At 31.0% G+C, this 25,611-nt stretch overlaps 2 protein-coding genes across 4 annotated transcripts; both read left to right on the top strand.

Moving 5' to 3' along the window:
* Positions 1-4,735: 4,735 nt before the first annotated feature.
* On the top strand, positions 4,736-10,937 carry LOC108336105 (CSC1-like protein At1g69450). Of its 3 annotated transcripts, none has more exons than XR_008245753.1 (11): positions 4,736-5,153; positions 5,559-5,884; positions 6,020-6,175; positions 6,335-6,398; positions 6,586-6,795; positions 7,261-7,452; positions 7,736-8,034; positions 8,138-8,414; positions 8,587-8,862; positions 10,203-10,333; positions 10,443-10,581. XR_008245753.1 is itself a non-coding variant. In XM_017572440.2 (11 exons), the coding sequence occupies exons 2-11, from the start codon at positions 5,604-5,606 to the stop codon at positions 10,596-10,598; spliced, it is 2,145 nt and encodes a 714-aa protein (XP_017427929.1). In that variant the 5' UTR covers positions 4,745-5,153; positions 5,559-5,603; the 3' UTR covers positions 10,599-10,937. The 3 variants fall into 3 exon arrangements, 2 of the variants coding, with proteins under 2 accessions (XP_017427929.1, XP_052725683.1); XM_017572440.2 differs by having other exon boundaries at positions 4,745-5,153; positions 10,100-10,333; positions 10,443-10,937; XM_052869723.1 differs by lacking the exon at positions 4,736-5,153 and having other exon boundaries at positions 5,745-5,884; positions 6,020-6,155; positions 10,100-10,333; positions 10,443-10,937.
* Positions 10,938-12,628: 1,691 nt separating this feature from the next.
* Positions 12,629-16,354, top strand: LOC108336112 (protein argonaute 7). The gene is made up of 2 exons (XM_017572450.2): positions 12,629-14,334; positions 14,500-16,354. The coding sequence occupies exons 1-2, from the start codon at positions 13,064-13,066 to the stop codon at positions 15,956-15,958; spliced, it is 2,730 nt and encodes a 909-aa protein (XP_017427939.1). The 5' UTR covers positions 12,629-13,063; the 3' UTR covers positions 15,959-16,354.
* The last annotated feature ends 9,257 nt before the right edge of the window (positions 16,355-25,611 follow it).

The following is a 25,611-nucleotide window of genomic DNA, read 5'->3' as shown; positions in this document are numbered from 1 at the left end:
AGTTTATTAGTTTCATTTTATTGATTTCATTTCAGTCTTAAGGGTGTAATAATTAAGATGGGTTAGTGTAAGTTTAATCTTTATGTCTAAAGATTTACACATATAAGTTTAAATTTTCATTAGGATTTTCAAAAGAAAAATGTTTTACTGACCTACATTACTTTGCAACTTATATTTTATGAGTATTTTTGTTGTTAAAAATCTTAATTTTTATATTTTTAAAAACAATATGGATTAAAAAATAAAGTAATAAATGAAAAGTATATATAAAAATATGTTAGTGTACTTTTAAATAAATTATTTATTTTATTTTTTATGCTTTTGTGTTCATTAAATGTTAAGAATAACGCATAAAAAATATATTTTTTTTAAAAAGGGAAGCAAAACATGTTTTATAAGTAAAACAACAAATTTGTTTTATTTGTAATATTTTTTATAAAATTTTAAATGAGTTTATTTTTTAATCTAAGCCTCCGTTTTCATATTAAAAATTCATTTATGAACTCAAAATTTTCAATTATAAACAATTACAAAATAAAAAAACTACACCATATATACTTGCAAACTTGTGTTATAATTTTGTATATAAAACTTCAAGTTAGATTTGTATTCCTTAATTCAAATTCATTATGTTTATGTCTTTATATTTATATTTATATACTTATTTTTTATTTTTTTATAAATATCCATTTTAAAAAATAGTAAATATAATGTTTATGGTGATTAAGAAAATTTAAGAAAGATTTTAACCAGACATTAAAATAACTGAAAAGTTCACTTCTAAATGTTTGAAATAAATTATTCAATTAAAAAATAAACTAAAAAAGAACAAGAGGATTCATAATATACAAAATGAAATGAAGACATAAGTAATCCAAAAACAAGAAAGATGATAAAAGATGAAAGATAGAAGACAAGAAGGGAGTTCAATAGGATAGTACGCCACTTAAGAGGCATTAAAGCTCACAAACATAATATTAGTGGTGTATGTGGCCACTTGAGAGTTATTCTTAAGATAAAACAAAGAGATTTAAAGGTGTTAGGAGATTGAACTCAAAGACAACCTCAAAAGGAGAGTGGAAAGTAGTGGAATGCACCATTCTATTGTATACAAACTTTATATGAGGAAGAACATCTTCCCACTTTCTAGAATCATAAATTATCATGTGCCTCAATATTTAAATAAAAGTCCTATTAACCACATTAATTTGACCATCGGTTTGGGGTGACATGTGATAGAGAATAGGAGTTTAGTTCCAAGCTTTCCCTATAAAGTCCTCCAAAAGTAACTTAAGAACTTTATGTCCCTATCACTCACTGTGGTTTTAAGAATGCCACAAAGTCTTACTACTTCCTTGAAAAAGACATTTGTAATTAAGCTTGCATAATCTACTTTGTAACATGGGATAAAATGAAACCTATCCATAACCATAAAGATAGAATCCAAAATTAAGTAGTGTTTTGTTATGACAATTGCATTCCGAAATATAACAGAAAACACACAATCATAAGCAACCATTTTCAAATTTTAAAGCTACTTAGACAACATGCTACACTGCTTTAGGGTTTTGTTTACTTAGACAACATGATTTTCAGGCATCCCGAGGTATTTTCTTACTACCCACTAGGCAAGTTTCAATATTGATAAGAAGCAACTATAAATTTTGGTTGACATTGCATCATGCAACTATAAACTAATTTGTTCAGATGATGACACTGCCTCGAACATCATTGCATCCTAGAAATAGAGTTCAACCAATGGAAGTACAATAATACAAATTTATGATGAAGTCGAAAGTAAGAAAACGTTTATAATCAATTTTTGATAGAAGAAAAGGCAAAGTAGGAAACATTTTCTAAAAACAAAGTCAATGTGTAATAGAATTATATCATCTTGACTCATCAAACAAGAATAACAACACTGAATACAGAAAGCTTTAAAACAATTAAAACAATCTTAAGCAACGTAAAAGGCAACAAATGTTGGTTATTAAATGTCATTTAAGTTACTTCCTTCATTAGTTTCAATTTAACTAGACTTTGCATTCTTAGTCTAAGTCATACTTATTCTCGTTTTAGATCCAACTAGAGTACACAAATGAGGTTTTGACTTGCATGTCTGGCTATTATGTTCAATCACCTAAAATTATAAAGTCACTTATATTCCATACTAGTCATGGACAATATGGTCCCATTTGATGATGAAGTAGGTAAATATTTCACTTCCACCAAAACAAAGGGATATGCATAGCGATAAGCTAAAATTGCATGATTACTTGTTCAGGAAAAGAGAGATTTTATTTGTATTTTGAAAGAATTATGATATTTTAACCATTTTTTTATAACAGAACATTTGTCACCATTTTATTGGTTTATTTGAATTTATTTTCAAAAAAATATTTAAAACGAATCAATCACAAATCACTACACGAATGTGTTTTAAAAAAAGTTGTCAATTGTTAAAAAACTTTTTCCATTTTGAAATGACGATTGGTTGATAGTTGGGTCCATGATGTCCGTAGCTAAAGTAGGAGAATTCATAATATGAAGAATTGAATTTGAAGTGTGGAGTAGTGTGCTACTTCCCATCTCTTTTGTTTTCTAGCTAACAATACAATAATAATAATAATAATAATAATAATAATAATAATAATAATAATAATAACAAAATAACAATAATGATAACAAAGTAATAATAAAAATAATAATAATAATAATAATAATAATAAATAATAATAATAATAATATCCATCCAAATTCTTGCACTTATAGCTGTGGGGGTGCTGCTTTGTTCTATATTGTGTAATAAAGTAAATCAAATCTTCCCTTATCTATTCAATGTTATGTAACTTTTAAAATATTGATTCGTATCTATTGACCCAATTGAATTGTAATAATAATACATCGCTAAAATAGATTATTTAATTTTAGATAAAATTTAGGTATAACATATTCAACGTCTTAAGGTTATTTTAGTTAAATTAAATTTTTGCATAAGTATTAGTCTAATTTGAACTAAAAAACTAATATACCCCTCTATCAAGTTCTAGAAGCCAATTATTTTAAGTGTTGTATACCAAGATCTTTTACAGTAAGTCTTGCATCATTAAATTTTTTTATTTACATATGGAAGGAGAGAAAGGGGGGCATATGGCAGATCACTCCATCATAATTATACTCATACAATTTTGCACTAATGAAAAGCAACAAAGCGATAAACAAAAGCCAAGACATGTTTACTGAATGAACAAATACCCCCATCCAACACTGAAAAATGAAAAACAAGAAAAAAAAATTAAATTAATTGTCATTTAGATCATCTACCATAATCCTAAATCTTGTTAATTTGTGAAAATTTTTACAACTTCCACAAAATAACATTTTTTTAGTGAGTGTTATATATATTGGGGTCCTTACACATAAAAAAAGAGAAAAAGTAAAAAATTGTTATTTTAATTTGTAATCTTAAAATGTTATTAAATGGAAATAAAAAAAAATTCTACCTTAGACCAAAACAAACTTGAAATTTTTGTAATCTTAAAACGTTAATTTTCAAATTTCAAATGATGAAAGTCAAATTCTGTTGTAGTTTTAGAATGAGTTAAATATGTTTTTAGTTCTTTGACTTTCAGTTAAAATTGGAATTAGTCCCTCTTGAATTTAAATAAATGTGTGAATTTAGTTCTTTTAACTAAATTTTGTTAGGTTTATTTGATATTTCAAGTCCGTTTCATGATAGTATTTAAATTGTTTACATGGTTTGACACATTTTTGCTTCAATATTAACTGAGAAATGTGTTTAAAACATGAAATAAAGTTAACAAAATTTGGTTAAAAGGACTATATTCACACATTTTATTTCTAAAATTTGGGGACTAAATTAGTTCAAAATTTTGAAGAGGAACAAAAACATATTTAACCCTTTTAAAATTGAAATTTCAAAACAATAAAACGAAGGTTGTGTGTAAAAATATTGATAAAATAAGATAGTTTAAAAAGTGGGAAGTGTGAACAACAAGAGATGCATAAAGCCATTCACACTTGCAACCTAATTTCCAATATGTTTTTATAAACTATTTATTTATTTTTAATTAAGGCACCAAAGTTATGACAAAAAATCATACAAAACATCTTCAAAAAAATTGATTTCACATAATCTCAGAAATTATGAGAATGACACGTTTTTCGTAAACTATTTAAACAAACAGTCCATGAGTGAAAATTGGAAGCCATCGGTTGACTGTTCTACCATAATTATAATAACATCCTTTCAACTACCTCCAAAATAAAATATGAATTCGTAAATGTAAAATCAATTAATCATATAATTTTTCCAACTGGAAATTGAAAACCTCTCCATCACTTTCATACACGATTAGTTAAAGTGAGATTTGACTATAATTAAAAATAATTAGAATATTACTTGTAATCTAAATTTTGTACAATGTTATAATTTAAATTCTTGTATAATTTAATGTTTTATAATGCTAAGTTGAAAGTGATATTTGAACATGTTTAATTAGTGGCTAATAATTGAGTACTGACTTGACTTTTCTTTCTAAAAATTATTTTTAAATAAACAATTTCTCGTGTATTCATTTCTCAAATGTAGTTTTAATTTGCTTCAAATAATACACGTATATCTTTTGTCATATTTCATCTTTTCCTTTGAATAAGAGTCTAGTTTTGAAGTTTAAAGCTTGGAAAAATTAAGGAAAAGAATCTTCAGGAGATGTTTGGTGGAGTTAAGGTAAATAAACTATCAGTGAAAGTAGTTGCACAACGATAAAAGAAGATGTAATTCTCTTCCTAATTTGGTAGTTGGCATAACTGGTTCATGTTCCAAAGTTCTTCTGACACACGTACTATTTTGACGCGTATTCCCTACGACGACGTTTGAGTAATCTTTGTTCTCTTCCCACACTTTTTCTGTTCTCAACTGTTGGTTCTTCTCACTCTGTAATTCTAGTCAACGCAGCAAAACTTGCAACATAATATCAGCTATTCCTTCCAACACTCCAATATAGCCATTTGGGTGTGTTCAACTTTTGGTGTTCAGAGTCTGCACCAATCATACAGTGATAAAGTCTCATACTTTGGGAGTTTCTGAATCTGGGTTTTTCATTTCAGGCTTCTCAACATCTATTTCAAGAGTATGAGCAGTTTCTTTGTTTTGATTTCATTTTCCTCTTTTGACAATTAGTATGAGTCTTACAGCATAATCAAATAATCCAGTGAAATTGTTTCTTCCTATAGTTTGTTGCATAACCCTGTTAACTTTGACTGGTGTAGCAAACCCTCATACGATGTATAAAATTTTCGTTGTTTATTGCCAAGTTTACTAAGATAGCGTGATAAACTAGTGAAATAATCAACTTGGCTTAACAGAGATTATTGAAGAAATGAAGTGATTTATCTTTAAACTTAGAAGGCCAAACCGAAACTAAGAATAAGATGAGCCAAAAGGGTATTTTAACCTCAAGCAATTTATTTACAAAGCTTGCTTCAAATCTGAAAAAGATTTGATTATTTGTTTCCATTGTTTGTGTTTCTTGCAGTAGCTTATACACCATTTTCTTGATTTCTGAGATTTCCTTGGAAACATGATCGTGTCTGCACTGTTGACATCTGTTGGCATCAACACGGCTTTGTGTGTGCTGTTCTTCACACTGTATTCTATATTGAGGAAACAACCAAGCAATTATGAAGTTTATGTGCCACGCTTGCTGGATGAAGGAATATCAAAGAGGAGGAGTCGTTTCAACTTAGAAAGACTGATTCCTTCTGCAGGTTGGGTTGCAAAAGCATGGAGGCTTTCTGAGGAGGAACTGTTATCATTATCAGGGTTAGATGGTGTTGTGTTTATGCGCATGATAACCTTCAGGTACATTCACCTTCATGATTAGTAAACTTGTGTGTCACCCCTTTCCATATTCAACTCTTCCAAAGCAAAGCAACAGAAGCATCTGAATAAAACCTCTTAAATTGTGAACTGACTTCTCATGTTTCTTGTGTGCAGTTTGAAAACGTTTACCTTTGCTGGGATGATTGGGATGCTTGTGATTCTTCCAGTTAATTGTTGGGGAAATCAGCTAAAAGATATTGATGTTGTGGACTTTGTCAACAACTCCTTGGATGTGTTCACCATATCAAATGTAAACAGTGGCTCTCATTGGTGAATACTAACTCAAGAATTTTTGTTTTTCCAATTAGCTTGCTTTAGAGAGCTTTACCTAAGACTTGGGAGTGCTTTTTTTCCAACATTGGTGTATTGTTACCGATTCATTATGGATTGAACTGTATCAGAATGTTATTCTTTATGATTTTGTTTCAGGCTGTGGGTCCACTTCAGTGCTGTATATATTGTCAGTGGCTTCATTTGCATGCTACTCTTTTTTGTAAGAACACAAACTCTTAGCTTTTGGCAATATTTTGTCTAACTGCTTAAGCAATCTGAATAGTTTTATGCATTGTGCTTCATACTTAATACAAGGCTTTTTCTTTCTCTTTAATTTTCTTCATTAATTGAAGTGTACAAGTAGATACAACTCACACATGACAATATATCTGTCTTTCTGTTGTCAGGAATATAAATACATATCGTCTAAAAGAATTTCTTACTTTTATTCTTCCGAACCTCAGCCTCATCACTTCACCATTTTAGTTCACAGCATTCCCACTTCCTCTTCTAGCAGCATCAGTTTCAGTGTTGAGAGATTCTTTAGTGAGCTTTATCCTTCTACATATCTGTCGCATGTGGTTGTTCCTCGAACGGGTAAAATCCATAGCCTCGTGGTAAGAATCATGTTTGATTTTAGTTTCCTTTCTTGTTAATTGATTTTCACCTCTATATTTTATTTTTTGTTGGAAACTTCTTTTTTAGTCTTTTAAAGGTGTGCATTAAGCATTAAGATGTATGTGTATCCTTCCCTTATAGTTGACAAAGAAATCAAATTAGAGCTATGAGTGAATCACAAAAGGATGATAGAAACAATTTAGGATTGCTTGGAAGAATAAAAGAAATCAAAGTATCTAGTTTGAATGTTTAGAACAATTAATTAGTTATGATAGAAGGAAGGATAGTTACTTGGAAGAACAAAAGCAATACAAAGTAATACATTTAGACAGTTAGAACATATTGTTAGAACATGGCTTCTATGTTGTTGATCAGATTAGGTGTTTTGGTATTCTATTTATTTGTGTTTTCACTTTTGTGATTTATACAACTGATATCTCTATCTTTCCACTGCTTTAATCAAGAGTGAGGCCAAAAAATTGTACAAAAGAGTTACTCAATTACGATCAGATCCCAGTCGGCAGAAGCGTATGAATCGTGGTATTTCTGGAATTTTTGGGCAGAAAACCAATGTTATAGAGGAATATCAAAAGAAATTAGAGGACATTGAGGAGAGTGTCAGATTGAAGCAATCAGAGGCTTCATTGGCAGGAGAAGTATGTGGTAATCTTTCAATCTTTTTCCAAAAGAAACAATTTAAAAGGATCTGTCGAGCTTTTGGTGCTGACCCTCGACTAAGCCTTGAAAATATACTGATTTTGATGTACTGACATCAGTGTATTTGAAAAACTCAGTAGAGGGTCAGCACTAAAAACTGAACAGAGAATCTGGACTCATTTAAAAGTAATCTCTTAATGTTTTAAATCTAACTATTTAAAATTTTCTTGTGTAAAAGTGCATGCTACATCCACTAATATCTGTTGTTGTTGAATATTGAAGGAGGCTCGAGCTGCCTTTGTGTTCTTCAGGTCTCGTTTGGGTGCTGCAACTGCATTTCATATAAAGCAATCAGTGAATCCCACCCAGTGGATTACAGAATTTGCTCCAGAACCTCGTGATGTGTATTGGCCTTTCTTCTCTGAATCATTCATGCGTCGATGGATTTCTAAGTTGGTGGTTGTAGTTGTGTGTACTCTTTTCACTATTTCATTCCTTTTACCTGTAGTATTCGTACAGGGACTTACCAACCTTAATGAATTGGAAATTTTGTTTCCCTTCTTGACAAGTCTTCTCTCCATGTAAGTTACTTTCGTTTATTAACATGATAACTTTTGTTTTGTCATTTGATGTTTTATTTCTTAATGCAAAAAGTTACTGAAGCTTTTGTGAATCTGCTTTCAGAAAATTTTTCAGTCAAATAGTGACAGGATACCTCCCCAGTCTTATTCTTCAGTTGTTTCTGAAAGTGGTGCCTCCGGCCATGAAATTCCTTTCCTCCATTCAAGGATACATCTCACACAGTGATATAGAAATGAGTGCATCTAGAAAAGTGCTGTGGTTCACAGTATGGAATGTCTTTTTTGCATCTGTATTTTCTGGCTCAATTCTATCCATGCTGCAAGCCATCCTTGATCCTAAGAACATTCCTGGGAAGCTGGCAGTTGCAGTTCCAGCACAGGTTAAAATAAAAGTATTTAATGGCTAACACATGTGCAAAAATGTCCTCCCAAAACTGATTAAGAACAAAACTGTTTATACTATCTATCACTTTGATCTAAGCAACAAAGTTACAATAATATAACAAAGTTATTTCTATATTTCTGATGTGGTTGATTTTGGTTTGACTGTAGGCATCATTTTTTATTACCTATGTTGTCACCCAAGGATGGACAAGTGTGTCTTCAGAACTGTTCCGTGTAATTCCTTTTCTTTTCTGTCGGATAACAAGGCTTTTCACAAGTCCAGACGACGATGAATTTGAAGTTCCATCTATTCCATACCACAAGGATATTCCGAGGGTCCTCTTTTTTGGACTTCTTGGTGTTACATATTTTTTCCTTGCTCCATTAATTTTGCCATTCCTCTTGGCCTACTTTTGTCTTGCATACATCATCTATCGAAACCAGGTTAGCATTTCTTTGGATGTTTTTTTTCTGATATATGTTAGAAGACTATTTTATTTAGAAACATTTCTAGTTTTTCATAATTATGTTCTGTTTGTGGTACCAAAGTTGCTAAAAGTTAAGTATGACAACGGGTTCGCTCCGACACATATAGTGTCTACTCGTTATCCAATCCTCTAATAAAAAAATATATACGGTAACCGTTTGGTTAACTCTTGGATAGCTGTTTAAAAAATATTCGTGAATATTTTAAAAATATTCGTGAATATTTTAAAATCTGTAGGTATCATGAATACTTCCATATATTTAAATAAAGATATTTTATAAATTTTTAAAATAAAATCTAAATAAAATTTAAAAAAATATAAAATATAAGTATTTTTTAAAAAATATATTTTATAAATTTTTAAAATAAAATCTAAATAAAATTACTAAAAAATATAAAAATTAAATTAAATTAAATATAAATTAAAATTTAATTTTAATTAAATTTAATCTAATAAAATATAAATTTATTTAAATTTTAATAATAAAATATAAATTAAATTATAATCTTAATTTTTTTTGTGGATAATAGATATATGCGGGTATAGGTAATATAATATTGCACCTGATTTATCTGAAGATACCATTGGATTTTATATGTGGATACGTAAGGACATTGATATTTATGCCATATCTAGGTATATATATACCTGTGGTACTAATTCTGTATAAAGTAAGTAAATTTAGCACCAAGTAAAATGATAACGTTAATCATACTTCTAATGCAAAAGGCTTTTAGATGAGGAGGCATCTTTGAGATCATTGATTTCTGTCTATGAAAGTAAATCTGATGTTGGTTAATTTTGTCCATTATTGAAAATTTGTTCGGGAGGACTTCTGAACTTAGGAAGGTCGATGTTGCTGAGAAATATTTTTCTGTAAAACAATGGAACTAAGTAGATACTTGAAAGTGTTGAGATCATAGTAGTTGATAAATGGTTTTATTAAGAAGAAATTAAGCTGCTTTTCCAATTAAGAAAGTTCTGCATGGTATTTATTGATACATTGCTAATAGTTGAGCAGCGGTTTGGTTTCCCAGATTCTTGCCAAATAATCGAGAAAACTATAGGATTGGTGAAGTTTGGTTATATAGCCTTTATAATTCTGTAGAAGTTTTGCCAATGTTAATTTTATTCATGAAAGTGAGAAATTTCTGATATAACTCAGTCTGATGCTCTGCCAATATATTATGCAGTTCATAAATGTATATGCACCAAAGTACGATACAGCTGGGAAATTTTGGCCCATTATACACAATTCAATGATATTTTCTCTGGTACTCATGCAAATTATTGCAGTGGGAATCTTTGCATTGAAAAAGCTTTCTATGGCCTCAACTCTGACAATGCCTCTACCAATCCTCACACTTCTTTTCAACGAGTACTGCCGAAAACGATTTCTTCCCATATTTGTTGCATATTCTGCAGAGGTACATTTCTCCACTATCCATCCAACCCTTATAATTTCTGAAACAATAGAGGGTTATTGCATGGTTCATCCATTGTCATTCTGATTCTGATTTTGGTTTATGTTTGCAGAGTTTAATAAAGAAGGATAGGCAAGACCAAAATGGTGCTACAATGACACAGTTTTATGAGAATTTGGTGAATGCTTACAAAGATCCTGCATTGCTTCCACTCCAATACTTACCAAACTATGACGACCTTCGCACTCCCCTTATACCTCAGGCTTAATGCTTAGGCACAAGGGTTCAATATTAGTACTGTTGTGGTGGTTCTCTCCACTATACGATGAAAAATATTCACATTTCATAAGCAAAAGGTGGTTGGTTGTATATTCTTGTTTGTGCAAATAGAGAAGTCTTGAATTCCAAAGGAGTGGCCAATTTTTACCACTGTCATAGATGAAGAGCCAAAAACTTACCTATAGCATTGTTTGTATATATTTGTTCTAAACAAAATATGTCATAGCCAAAGAGAATGCTTATTGCTTAATTGCCACATTTAGAGTAAGTGACACTGAAGTTGGTGCTTATTTGAGCTGAATAATATAAATTGTTTAGATTTTTTTTATCTTATTCTTGCTTAATCAATAACTTTCTATTGGTTGTTATCTTAATTTTTTCTATTGTAAATTTGGTTGAAGTTGAATTGCCACGTCTTGTATCTGTAAACCAGTTTGTTTCTCTTGGTTGTTTAGTTAAGAATAATTCTCAAAAGGTTGAAAGAAATCTTCTGCATTTGACATGGTTTTTTTAAGAGGCTTTTTGGACACAATCTTTGAAAATAAATAAATGAATATTTTTTAAGTTTAAATTTATATTATTTCCATAAATATAAATTAAAATTGCTCTTTGGCTATAACTATGAGATTGTTAAGGTTTGTAGATAGTTTGACTACTCCAGATTGTATGATGATTGAGGATAATTTTTCTTATCTTTAGAGATATTTTCATTTGATATGATTTGAATTTTTATTTCTAAAACAGGGTTGAACAAAAACAAGGCAGAAAAAAAAATGAAAAACACAATCACTGACAATTTTAATTGATTAAAATAGAAAGAAATTTGAAAACTGACACACTGCATGCCTTTTTTAATTGATTATATCGTGTTTTTAATTAATTAAAATTATTGAAATTTTCCTTTTTAAGTATTTTCAAAACAATAAAATTAATTAATTAACATAAGATAAATGATGCATCTTCATACGAAAATGAGTTTAAGATTTAATTTGCCTCAAATTACTTCATCAAGATCATTTAAACCATTGCACATACATGAATCCAAGCCTAATGACTAATCTAAATATATACAGAACATGAAAACCACAATATGTTTGACTAAGATGTTAGACTGAGAGACTAACTGAAATGCAATGAACTAATAGATTAAAATTACCAAAATTTTTCATATTAAGTGATTTCGTAACAATGGAATTAATTATGTATCATCATACAAAAATGAGTTTAAGATCTAATTTACCTCATATTGCTTCATCTAAATCATTTAAAACACTGCACAAGCATGAATACAATGACTAATCTAAATCTATACAGAAAATGAAAACCGTAACATGTTTAACCAAGACAACCTCAAATTAAATGAAACATGATTATAACTTGACTAACAAAAACTAATTATATCTAAAATCATCCATTATGGAAAAGGACAGGATACCGACACAGAGATAGATTAAATTAAAAAAATAAGATATGAACAGGGTATCTATATATATATAATTAAATTGTGCTTTATAGATAATTTAATATTTAATTAATTATTACCAAATTTAACATATTTAATTAATTATTACTGTTCATCCTTTGCATTTTCTATCTGGTTTTGTACACTTTTTATCTCCTCTGCAAACGATGTTTTGTCCATATTTTTGTGCGGTTTCTTCATTTCTCTTACTAGTAGCTTCACTTAGCTTACTAACTTGTTATTAGCTATTTTCTTATAGGATTTCTGCAATTACAAAAATTTTAGAATATAATTTTTATAATTTAGATAATATCTTTCAGAATAAAAAAAATGTATTTTAGAATATACATTCTAAAATATAAAATAAAAATATATTTTAAAATCCAAAAGTTTAGATTTGAGATTTTAGAATTCATTATAGAAAATATTTTGATGAGATTGCAGTGGTGGAGCATAATGAACTGCCCAGATGATTTTATTGTTGGGCCCAAAAGTAAGAGCACTCCACTCTTCATTAAAACTGTCATTCTGAATCACTCACGTAAGATACACCTGTACAACCTTGTTGACTTGACCACTCATTAAAACCTTTTTCCCTCCCTCATCCCCCCCTTGCCATTCTCCTTTTCTCCCTTCATGCTTTTCTTCCTCATTCACTATCACATGACTCTTCTTCAATCCAAATCTCATATAGATTTCCATTGATTTTCATCTTTTTTCCTCATCCAAACTATCAATCATGCTTTCCGCCTTCTCAAAACATACCATACCTTGTGAACATTCCACAACTTTTTCCACAGCCGCCCGGTTAGAAATTCCATAGAACCCTCGTCAAACCAAACATATTGTGGCTTTCTCCTTTTTTAAAAAATCCTTCACATTTCCTACACCCCTTGCCTTGATGGGAAATGGGAGAAGAAGGACGTTGTTTCCATGTTCACACTCTGGTGTGTAATTTTTGATACTCATTCAGTGCATAAATTGAAAAGAAAATGATGAACCATGTTGTTTGTTACACTGACTCAGCACGAAAGGAAGTTGAGCAGCAATCAAAGGCATCCCTGAAAGGAGATGATGGGAAGAAAGTAATTCCAGAAAGGAAGACACAGTCAGTGATTGTTGCAAGGAGGCCAGACTCCGGTGGCAGAGAAGGCACTGTCATATCTCTTCTTGCCAATCACTTTTTGGTACAATTTGATCCATCACAGAAGATATATCATTACAATGTTGAAATCTCACCCAATCCCTCCAAGGATATTGCCAGAGCAATCAAGCACAAGTTGGTAAATAACAATTCTCCTGTCCTCTCAGGTGCTACTCCGGCATATGATGGCAGAAAGAATCTTTACAGTCCAGTTCAGTTCCAAAATGATAAGCTAGAGTTCTACATAAGCCTTCCAGTCCCCACTTCCAAGCTTCCATCACCTTACGGAGAAATCCCTGACTTGAAAGAGAAGCATCAAAAGCTTAAACTTTTCAGGATAAATATCAAGTTGGTCTCCAAAATCAATGGGAAGGAGTTGAATAACTACTTGAGCAAAGAGGGTGATGACTGGATTCCACTTCCACAGGATTATCTGCATGCTTTGGATGTAGTTCTTAGGGAGAGCCCTACTGAGAAATGCATTCCTGTTGGAAGGTCATTCTATTCGAGTTCAATGGGAAGAAGCAAAGACATTGGTGGAGGAGCTGTTGGATTGAGAGGCTTCTTTCAGAGTCTCAGACCAACACAACAAGGACTGGCTCTCAATGTGGATTTCTCGGTAACTGCTTTCCATGAGAGCATAGGAGTCATTTCTTATCTGCAGAAACGTCTTGAGTTCCTTCGAGACCTTTCTCAAAGGAAGACAGCTCAATTAACTGCTGAAGAGAGGAAGGAAGTTGAGAAGGCATTGAAGAACATCAGGGTCTTTGTTTGCCATAGGGAAACTGTTCAGAGATACCGTGTCTGTGGCTTAACCGAGGAGGCTACTGAAAACCTTTGGTTTTCTGACAGAGATGGCAATAATCTGAGACTGCTCGATTACTTTAAAGATCACTACAACTATGACATACAATTCCGAAAATTGCCATGCTTACAAATTAGTAGGAGTAAACCTTGTTATCTCCCTATGGAGCTTTGTGTGATCTGTGAAGGCCAGAAGTTCCTTGGAAAACTCACTGATGATCAAACGGCAAGAATACTCAAGATGGGCTGCCAAAGACCGGGAGAACGAAAAACCATTATTGAAGGAGTCATGAGAGGAAATGTTGGGCCTACCAGGTAGTTTAATTACATGTTACTATAGTACACCATGTTTTCTTGTTGAATAGATATTATTTATGGTTCTTATGTACTTTCTATGGATCCTTTAGTTGTTTATTTTGAAATATTCACAATGCTTTTTGTTTTGGTATCTGATGTCTAAATATGTAATCTTTTTGGCAGTGGTGATCAGGAAAAAGAATTCAAGCTCCAAGTGTCAAGAGAAATGACAGAGTTGACTGGCAGAATTCTTTTCCCTCCCAAACTAAAGCTTGGAGATGGAGGTCATGTGAGAAACTTGACTCCTTCGCGTCATGACAGGCAATGGAACCTTCTTGATGGCCATGTCTCCGAAGGAACTACTATTGAAAGGTGGGCACTGATTAGTTTTGGGGGCACACCTGAGCAGAAGTCCAATGTCCCCAGATTCATAAACCAGTTATCTCAAAGGTGTGAACAGTTGGGCATTTTTCTCAACAAGAACACAGTTATTAGTCCCCAGTTTGAATCAAGCCAGATTCTTAACAATGTCACCCTTTTGGAATCTAAGCTCAAGAGGATCCAGAGGACTGCTTCAAACAATCTCCAACTTCTTATTTGCATAATGGAGAGAAAACACAAAGGGTATGCAGATTTGAAACGAATTGCCGAGACCAGTGTTGGTGTTGTGAGCCAATGCTGCCTATACCCCAATCTCAGCAAGTTGAGTTCACAATTTTTGGCTAATTTGGCCCTCAAAATCAACGCAAAAGTCGGTGGTTGCACGGTTGCTTTGTACAACTCATTGCCTTCACAGTTACCACGTCTCTTTCATATTGATGAGCCAGTGATATTCATGGGTGCAGATGTGACACATCCTCACCCTCTTGATGATTTCAGTCCATCTGTTGCTGCTGTTGTCGGTAGCATGAATTGGCCGACAGCAAACAAATACATTTCAAGAATAAGGTCTCAAACACACAGACAAGAAATCATTCAGGATCTTGGTGCAATGGTGGGGGAACTGCTCGATGATTTTTATCAGGAGGTAGAGAAACTCCCCAGCAGAATTATTTTCTTCAGAGATGGGGTCAGTGAAACTCAGTTTTACAAAGTGTTGGAAGACGAACTTCAGTCAATTAGGTGTGCATGCACAAGGTTTCCAGGTTACAAACCTTCCATTACTTTTGCAGTTGTGCAAAAGAGGCATCACACAAGGTTGTTTCCCCTTGAAACTTACCAGTCTTCAACTCAGAACCATTTTCTATATGAAAACATTCCTCCAGGGACTGTGGTTGATTCAGTGATCACTCATCCAAATGAATTTGATTTCTACCTTTGTAGCCATTGGGGTGTGAAAGGAACAAGTAGGCCAACTCACTACCATGTCTTGTGGGATGAAAACCAGTTTACTTCTGATGAACTGCAGAAACTGGTTTACAACTTGTGCTACACTTTTGTCAGGTGCACCAAGCCAATTTCTTTGGTGCCTCCAGCATACTACGCCCATTTAGCTGCCTACAGAGGCAGACTCTACCTCCAAAGATCAGAGTCCTTAGGTTTGTTCAGAAGTACATCTACACTATCCAGAGCAGCTCCTCCAAAGACAGCACCTCTTCCTAAACTTAGTGAAAACATCAAAAAGCTCATGTTCTACTGCTAGTGATAACTCTTCGCCAATGCGATTCCATTTCTAGATAGTTTATTTAAATGACATGTAATCAGTTGATATAGCATGTGCAGGATCAATATCAGTGCTGCAGAAAAAATTTGAAGACCTGTAAGATTTGCGTTTTATCTAACTAAAAGGTTCTCCGCTCAAAGGAAAAAAGTGTAGGCTGATTAGACGGCTTTTCTGACTGTATTTTTCTGGTTTAGCTGAGTCATTCAAGAGAATATTAGTATGATTTCATAATTCTTGTACAAACTGAGTTAGTTCTGAAGGTTTTAAGGATGTTTGCTATTAAACTGGTAACAAGTAAAAACCACTATATTCACCTGTGAGCAAATTATTGTGACACCAGCATGCTTATATTAATGTATTGGTTCCATTCCATGTCATATTATTTTTACAGACAAATGTTAGATGTTAATATAGTGGTATTTGTAACTAGAGACCCAAATCAATAACACATTTCTCCCTCCTTTCCACTTTTATTCCCTGTTTCCATGTATCTCATTTCAATGTTAAAATTGTATGTATTTTTTAGATGGATGCTAACAAATTGGTATGAGAATAAACATCTGATTTGCCAGAGACAAAAAATAGCTTCAACCAAAGGACAAAATAGTTGTCAGTTCCTTGTGCAATCATAATCTTCAATTTTCAGGTTTAGGTAGTTGTGCATCCAATATGTGCAACTAGCTTGTTACCCTAGCAAACGTGAACTACATATGGTACAAAAGCCAGACTAACAGCAACTATTTATATAACTATAAACATAACTTCATTTAAGCACAATAGTAAAGAAATGAAGCCAAGTCAAAGGAAACCAGAAGATAATCCTTTCTCATTGCATCTCTCACTTCTTCTGACACATTATATACAATAAGTGGCATTGATAAAACAACTGGACCATTGTTTTGGCATGCAATGTATGCAACCATATCTCTTTTCTATTTGAATATCTTGTTTTTCTATTACATCTCTCACTTCTTCAACAATATATACTGAAAATGTTGCTAAACACTAATTCGAACATGTAGTTAATGAAGAGGTAAGAAAAGCACAGGAAGTGGCGTAAATGAAAGAAATGCAGCATATTTTTTTTGCATGCAATGCTACCATGAGGGTGTATGTGGCAGGGTAAAGAATCCAAATCTGAAAGCAAAAGACAAGTTTATGGGTATACTAAAAATCAAAGGTGTAAAAGACTGTTGCTGGACCCACAGGAATGGTACAGAAGCTCAGTTACAGAATCACATTGCACGGCAAATGCCAGCCAATTGTATTATCAGAGATGCAGAGAGAGAGAGAGAGATGAAGAAACAAAACAAAAGCCAAGAAAAGCAGGGGTTTCAAAAGGAAGTAAAGTGAGTGCTTTAAAGTTTCCCTTTTGTCCCTTTAAACTGTATAATTTATGGTTATTATATTCCTCGTTTACTTTCTCTTTCACTGTACATTCATAAAAAAGTATTACATATGCAGTCATCAAACCATCCTGGATAGATAATTTCAGTCAACATTTCCTTAACACAAATCCAACATTTTTAATTTACCAAAACAAATATTCAATTACATGTCTTATCAAAATATCATTCACTATAATTTAAAATGTCATCCATCTTTTAGGTCGGTGATTTTATTGGGATTTTTTTATAAGTATAATTTGAAATCATAATAATCTAAAATCATAAAATAATGATAATTTACTTTAAAACAAGAAATATACAAGAAGGTTGAATTGCATTTCCAATAAACTTACAAAAAAAATTGTTATCGTTCGTCTAATGTCAAATTGAGTCCAAAATAATGAAAGATTTGTATAAAATAAATAACAAATTCTACAAAATGAAAACAAAGACCAAAGAATAAACTAAATAATCTTTTGTATCATGAAGATAAGCGTTTAGGTTTGCATCTTCCTATGAAAGCACGCAAACATACTTATAAAGGGGACATAATGTGGTTATGAATGGTTAGAACTACAAACGATATTCTAACTAACTAGTTAACTAGAACATATATATACATGGTTATTGGTCATGAGATGGTTTACTACTCCATCATCAAACTGTTTGCTCCATAGGCATCTACACCTAGGCAATATAGATGACTCAATTTTCATGCTCCTATCTTATGACTTATTGCATTTTCCTAAGACTTTTATTTGTCTTATATTTCACTTTTAGCATGGTTTTAAAATTTCTAGGAAATTTAGGATTTGAAATAAAAATAGTATAAAAGTACATCAGAAAATATTAAATGTAACAATGAATGAATATAATTAATTTAACTCGTATTATGTGTTATTTATATCGTGATTATAAGTTTTTATCTGGATGGACCTGATCAATGTGGCACAATTACCTTGATTAACTTTTGTTAATATGCTTTTGCTAACATGCTTTACCTTTATACTTAACTTAAACATATTTTATTAGTGTTTCTGGTCTGTTTGAGATGGTTTCGTCTTGGCAGAATATTCTTAAGTTGAGTGTATCTTATCCCGGGTGGTCGAGATGTACCTGGACAAGTACAATACAATTTGTTTGAAGAATTTAAAATTTTTTTATATTAAAATGACTTGTTTAGTTAAAGTGAATAGAAAGAAAATTGAAATTTAAGAAATGTTGAAAGGTATTACAAGTGAACAAAATAAAAAAAATTTAAATGCCTTAAAAATATAAGAAATTTAAAATTCCTCTCCTTTTCAGTTCTCTTATGAAGATCGAGTCAAATCGGCTCAATCGAGTCAACATAATCAAAAGGTTCAATCAGGTTGACTTAGACTAAAGGTTGAGCTAATTTGGCCTGAGTCAAAGGAAAAGTCGAGTCAACTTAAGTCAAAGGTCAAGACAGGTCACTCAGACCTGGATCGACTAAGATCGAATGTCTTGCAAGGTCTACCTAGGCCTTAGGTCTTGCCGAGTGAGCTAGGTTGAAGGTCGAGACAATTTGACTCTGGATGAGCAACATGAATAAACCTGAGCTGAAAGTTGAGACCCCGAATCGGATAAAATATCATGACGAGTAAGTCTGGATGAAGGTCGCGACGAGTCAGCTTGGACCGAAGATCTTAATGTTTCGGTTCAAGTCAAATGTCAAGACGAGTCGACTTGGATTGTAGGTCGTGACGCGACTAGGTCCAAATTGAAGGTCAAAACAAATTAGTCCGATCAAAAATCAAATTGAATAATTTCATGTTAATGGTCAAGACTATAGTTATATCGAACCTAGAATTGAAACGATTTGACATAGATTAAAGGTCAAGATGACTCATCTTAATCCAACTATCAAAATGATTCGAGATGAATTCACTTGAATAAAAAAGTCAAACTAAACATACTTAAACTCAAAGATAAAATTGAATTATCAAAATATTTTAATATAGGATTTTATTTTATAAAGAAACTTAAACTGTTTTATCTAAATAAAAGAAATTAAAATTTAAAATAAAAAATAAATAAAATTATATATTTTAGTTTCTTGAAATAATTTTTTTTATCCTTGATGTCTTACAAATTAATAAAAGATAGACCTACAAAGTCTATATACTCTGTAAAAAGTTATAAAAGAAAGAAGAAGCCACTTCTCATGAAGATTTGGAGACGCAATGGAGCTTACAAAGGTGGTTTGAGGTTCTCTTTATGTCTTTTTTTTTTAACTCTGTCTTCTTTGTCAAGAACATCAATATTGGAGGCATTTGATTGCAAGCATTAAATGCTTACTTGACTATTTGGTGAAGAACATTTAATGTTGTACATTCAATGGTCCTCTTTTATGACAAGTGTTTATCCATATTTTTTCAAGTGTTCCACTTCTTCATAAATATAAAATAGATAACAACCAATAAGCACAGTATGTTTTTTCTTTTGTTTTACAGCTTATTGATATACTTTGATAAAGAATTTAAACTATAAGAATGAAGCCAGAAAATTGTTCTTGACTCTAAGGCTTTGTTCGTTTAGAGTGATTTGGGGGAGATGATTTGAATGGATTTGAGTGAATTTGAGGGTAATTTTTTTATTGTTTTTTTGAGTGGATTTGTGGGTATTTGAGAGTAGATTTGGAAGTAAAGTTTGTGAGAATTAGTATAGGATTTGATTGATGTGATAGATTTTAAAAATGAGTTTAATTGGTAGAAATTAAAGATTACCAAAATGCCCCTAATTATAAAAATAATATAAAATGTTATTTATAAATGTTATATTTAATTGTAAAAATGTTTATAAAAAAAATTGTGAATAATTTATAAAATTAATGTTTAAAAATTATAAAAATTAAATAATCAACTTATTTTTAATAAATTAAAAAATATAATATACCTAATTTTATTAAGATGTAGATTTTTTTAAATTATAATATTAAAATAATTATAAAAAAAACTGAAAAATAAGTTTGCATAATAAATATAAAAAAAAAAAAAATCTGTAACCGGTTACGCGTTTGCGTAACCGGTTACATGTGTGCCACCAAAATTAATAAGCTCCTGTAACCGATTACATGCTTCTGTAACCGGTTACGCCACCCCCTCCCAGTGCTTCATACCCCCAAAATTAATAAGCTCCTGTAACCAGTTACATGCTTTTGTAACCGGTTACGCCACCCCCTCCCAGTGCTTCATACCCCTGTAACCGGTTACGAATCTCCTGTAACCGGTTACGCTCCTTGTGTTGCGTATGAAGTGAAGGGCACACACGACTTTTTATCAACAATCCACGCAAATCTCTTCAATTTTGCGAGTGATAAAAACGGAGTGCGTCCCACAAATCTGTCCTCAATAATCCGTTCATTTCCGCTCAAACAAACAACGATGCATTCAACAATCATCGCTTTCAAATTCGCATGAACAGTACAATCTGTTCATGCGAACACAGGCTAAGATAGATATTCTAAAGAGTGAGTAAGCAAAATAATTACATTACCTATTGTGTAAATGAGTGGAAAATTGACCTAAACTGTTTTAATACTTTTGAAATAGAAGAAGATAATAGAAAGAGAAGAAAAATATTAGATAGTCTGTGTGGGTGAGAGATGCTTTTCAGAAGTTCACGTCCATAGCAAGGGAAGGGACAGAAAGACTGATAAATGAATATGGTTCCTGCCACTGATAGGGACCTGTCCTTACTAAGATCCTACAACATACAACTTCACTCTCTCTTTAGGCTCCTCACCTATACTACATCTTACATTATTCATCATATATAATAAACTCATGCATAGTTTTTCACTAAAACCAAAATGCTACAAATATAAATGAAGTTTCCAAATTTTATTTGAGCTTTTTAGTATTTGGTTTAGAGAACGGAAATAAATGAATTTATGAGAAAATAAATGTGAAAATGAGTTTGTATATATTAAAACAAGATGGTGAAAAATTAGGAATATGAGAGGAAAGAGTGAGATATTACATGTGTGATAGAATAAAAGAAAAACATTTTAATTAATAAAATTATAAGATTATAATTTTACTTTTACATTTAAAATTAATTAAAATAAGATATAATTAATTTAAATTATTTTAAATTGAATTATGAGTTGTAATTTGAAATTAAAAAAAAAAAAAGGTGATTAATAAAAATTAATTTAAAATAAGGTGTGATTGTTTAGTTGATATAAAATAAAATTTTAATTTTAATTTATGAAATTGTTTAAATTTAAGGGAGTCACAGCTGTGCATGCCCAGGAATCTCTACCTTCACAATGAAAAAACAGTGAATAAAAGAAATGCAATTGAGTAAATAGATATGTGTAAAAGTATTTGTTAGTGTTTTAAATTATAAAAAAAAAAGTAGCATCATAATGATTTTCAAATACTTATAAATCACATGCATCTAAGATTTGTGGTCACTTTCTTTCCTACTATAGATGTGATGATTGCAGCACAGTGCTACTGTTTATAATTAATGTGTGCATTGAAGAGAATCGATGAATCGATCTTTGACATGAACTTTTTCTATGAGAAAAGCTTCTGCTTATTTTCTTTTTCTCTACAAATTTATTATAATACAATCCAAATAGATACATGCATATTTATGATTTGGGGTTTGTACTACTTTTTCAAATTCACTTCAAATTTTATAAACTTTTTAGTTGATGTAATGAGTGTTATACTTGTTATTTCTGTCCCTTGCTGAAATTATTATTATTAGCAGTTTTAATATCAATATGTGATTGTTCTACCATTTTCTTTTTCATCATCTCTCAAGTTGTTTTTATATCTCTAATTTTGTTAAGATCACTATGTTTGTATTAAGTTTATTGTTTTCTCACTTTAATTGCAACTATTATAAAATTAACAGAATAAAATACAAAATAAAAATATTAAAAATTTAAAATACACAAACACGTGCGTGCGTGCGTGAGAACCCTGTTTTTAGGTACTTCACAAAACATATGTTAGAATGTTCATATATGTATACATTCAAACATATAATATATAATCATGAATCAATAGACCATCTAGTAAAAGTTAATATATAATCATCTGGTGAGACTCGTCCATCTAGATTGTCTAGCATATATCAGGGCTTAAAAACTGTTTTTTATCAATGATTTTAGTAAAAGCTCAATTGACTCTAATTTGAGAAAATTCCAATTAAAATAATGGATTTAATCTCAATTGTAATTCAAGAAAACTAATATTAAATATTCTAAAAATGAATGAAACTATGATTACTTACGCAAATGATGCAAGTGAAAAAATATGAAAATTTTAAAGCACAATTCAACCCTATCTTCTTGTGTTATTTCATGTTTTTCACATAAAGAATACTTTACTTGAAATGGGTTATGTAAGAAAAAAAACTAATGTGATTCAATTGAATTGTTAATGAATTTTAATCTACATCAACGAAAGAACATTCATTGTAATGAAGATTACAACTCAAAAGTTTCTCTCTCAATACATGCTCTTTCATTACAATTTAAACATTACACGTCTTAATTTGTTTCAACTAAAGCTACAAGGTCTTATTTACAATGAAAATTTCTATATAAATATTCACATGAAACAAATTTATCACGGTTTAAAAAGAAAGTTAATGGAAACAATGGTGATGAAGACAATGATGATTCACTTCCTAAGATGGTGTGGTACTTGTCTATAATACTTAGGTTAAAACAATTGTTTTTCATTAAAGAATTTATAGTATTTGGCCTCGAGTGCCATGTGCTTATGTATATTACTCTAAATGATGCACTGGAAGTCATTGTAGAAGACACGATGTTAAATATTTCAATTCTACAACAATGGTGCATGTAAAATTTTTCATTTTCTTTCATATTTAAATATTAAAATTGTTACTTTTTAATATATACTTAACTTTGTTGTTATATAGGTACTTGGGCACAATCATTGTGGACCAAGGTTAGACATTCATGTATGGATATATTGAACCTTAGATCATTCAACCTTTTAGAAACACAGTTGAATTCAAGCAAGCATATTTGCAAACATGGATGGTTGAGTAAAATTGGTGGGTATGTGTTATTGATTATAAAATTTTATGAAGATTTACTTAATTAATCGACTAACTATTTGTGATTCATGATATGACCCATTAACAATGGATGGTGATCATACCAAGACAATGTACAATTGTATGGTTTTGTTCTTGATTGTAAGTGTAACAATTTTTCATATTAATTAATTATATATTAGTATTAATCTATGTTTCAAATGTAATTAGAGTTGTAGGTAGGCCTAAAGCACAATAAATTCAAATATTGTATTGAAAGGTTGGAACTAATTGATCTTTTAGTTATTAATTTTCATATGTCAATTTATGACCTAGATATGTGATTATTTTCTTTGTTATATTTAGTGTAACAAGTAGCTAGATTCATGAGAATGTGACTACTATATTATGTCTTGAAACAAAACCACCATTTGAGGAGGAATTATAGGTGATTTGATTGAGGTAATAATATATACATTTATCATATGACAAATCACATTAACCTTTAAACATTAGTATGAAAACATAATGAAGTTATGTTATTTTTGCGGTGGTTTAAGAATCCATCACCAATAACAAAGGACGCAATGAAGAAGATACAATAAGAGTAGGCAGTGTATCTTCTAGAGCGATGGAGTTAAGATCTAGGACCCACTATAGCAACAATTGTGTTTTTCTTCAAGACATTCATTAGTTTAATTTTAATTCTTAGTTTTGATAGCTTTAGCTTTTAGTCTTAGTTTTGATTAGTTTAGGCTTTTAATCTTGAAAATGTGTGCTGGAAACATTTAATACAAAAAATAGTGTTGGTTTTATGTATTTCAAGTTTGATAAAATTGTAAAAACAAACAATTTTTTTAAAAAAATTGTCACATTTGCATGAGCCTTAATCATAATAGTCGGCCCTTACCATAGTCGATGTCAATTGCCCTCCATTTTCAGTGTAAATTCTCGCACTCAATGGTTCCCCTTCAACTAAGTGTTAAAGCGTTCGCAAAAATATACTTTCAACGATGCCCTGTCACTAAACGCCAAAGCTTTTGCAAAAAGACGTGCTCAAAAGTACAAATCCTTTCGTTGATGACTTTAAAGGTCAATTTAATTGAATGGTGTTCGTCGTCAATAGACGTTGGTTTGGCTACTAACCAACGTCATTCAACATCGTTTTCTCCTCCAATGTTAAATTGATGTATCCAAATAAGACGTTATTTAGACTAACGACAAAAGTAAAAAATAATGGTCGCCAAAATTTATTTTTGTAGTAATATCTATCATGAGACATGAGATATGAGACATGAGACATGAGACATGTTGATCGGAAGAAGTGGTTAGCAAAGATGGGCTTGGATCCAAGTCCTAGTATAGGCATAACCTTTAATGGCTTTTTTGATAGCTTGGTCACGAGCCTCTAATGCTTGTTCTAGCATGGAAAGAGCTATGTCCATGGTTGTTCTAAGTTGAATCTTATAATACTGATGAAAAGTTTAACTAGCTAGTTGAGAATTGAAAATAACCAAGAAAGTTGGCAAGATAACTGTGAAGACATATTGAGTTGGAGAGATAATAATATACAACCTCTCGTTCTACACAATTGAGCATACAAAATGAGTCACTCTTTATTTGATTAGAGTGTTTGTAATTTTGTGTTTATCCTAGGATATTATTTTATTATATACCAACTTATATCCTACATATTATCAATAGTGAAAATGCAAATAGAATTTTTTTTTATTAAAAAACACTGATATTTAAATTAAGGTATAATACAACCAAAACTATATTTAAATTTATTATAGATATTTTGGAAGTTTAAGAAACTAGTTTGATTAAAGAACACTTTAATACATGATATTTGACATTTTACTCTTAAAATAAATTATAACTAATTCTTTAAAATCTAACTGGTCAGTGAATCAAAGAAAGTATTGGATTCCAGTCCATTGATTAAATATCAGACATAAATTAATATACAATTGTAAGAAATTAAGTTAAGTTAGGAAAAACTTAAATTAACATTAACGGATCATGTTAGACAATGAATAATTCAAAATAAATTGTTAGATGATGATATTTACCATTTTTTGTTATCAGCTAGATGACAATATAACAGGTAATCTCATGAGTTTTTATTTATTTAAAATTTAAAAAGAAAAATAAATTCAAATAAACTTTTGGAATCAGTTACCATTTTTC

Source organism: Vigna angularis, chromosome 10 (assembly GCF_016808095.1).
Source record: "Vigna angularis cultivar LongXiaoDou No.4 chromosome 10, ASM1680809v1, whole genome shotgun sequence".
Lineage (NCBI taxonomy): Eukaryota > Viridiplantae > Streptophyta > Magnoliopsida > Fabales > Fabaceae > Vigna > Vigna angularis.
The sequence above is the reverse complement of the archived record's forward strand: the minus strand, read 5'-3'. Positions and strand labels throughout refer to the sequence as shown.

What these genes read in the sequence shown, in the direction of transcription:
- LOC108336112 (XM_017572450.2), top strand. Translation starts at nt 13,064, where the DNA reads ATGATGAACCATGTTGTTTGTTACACTGACTCAGCACGAAAGGAAGTT. An exon ending in GGAAATGTTGGGCCTACCAG is followed by an intron (nt 14,335 to 14,499) that starts GTAGTTTAATTA and finishes TCTTTTTGGCAG; the next exon opens with TGGTGATCAGGAAAAAGAAT.
- LOC108336105 (XM_017572440.2), top strand. Translation starts at nt 5,604, where the DNA reads ATGATCGTGTCTGCACTGTTGACATCTGTTGGCATCAACACGGCTTTG. An exon ending in GTAAAATCCATAGCCTCGTG is followed by an intron (nt 6,796 to 7,260) that starts GTAAGAATCATG and finishes GCTTTAATCAAG; the next exon opens with AGTGAGGCCAAAAAATTGTA. An exon ending in AGGCTTCATTGGCAGGAGAA is followed by an intron (nt 7,453 to 7,735) that starts GTATGTGGTAAT and finishes TGAATATTGAAG; the next exon opens with GAGGCTCGAGCTGCCTTTGT.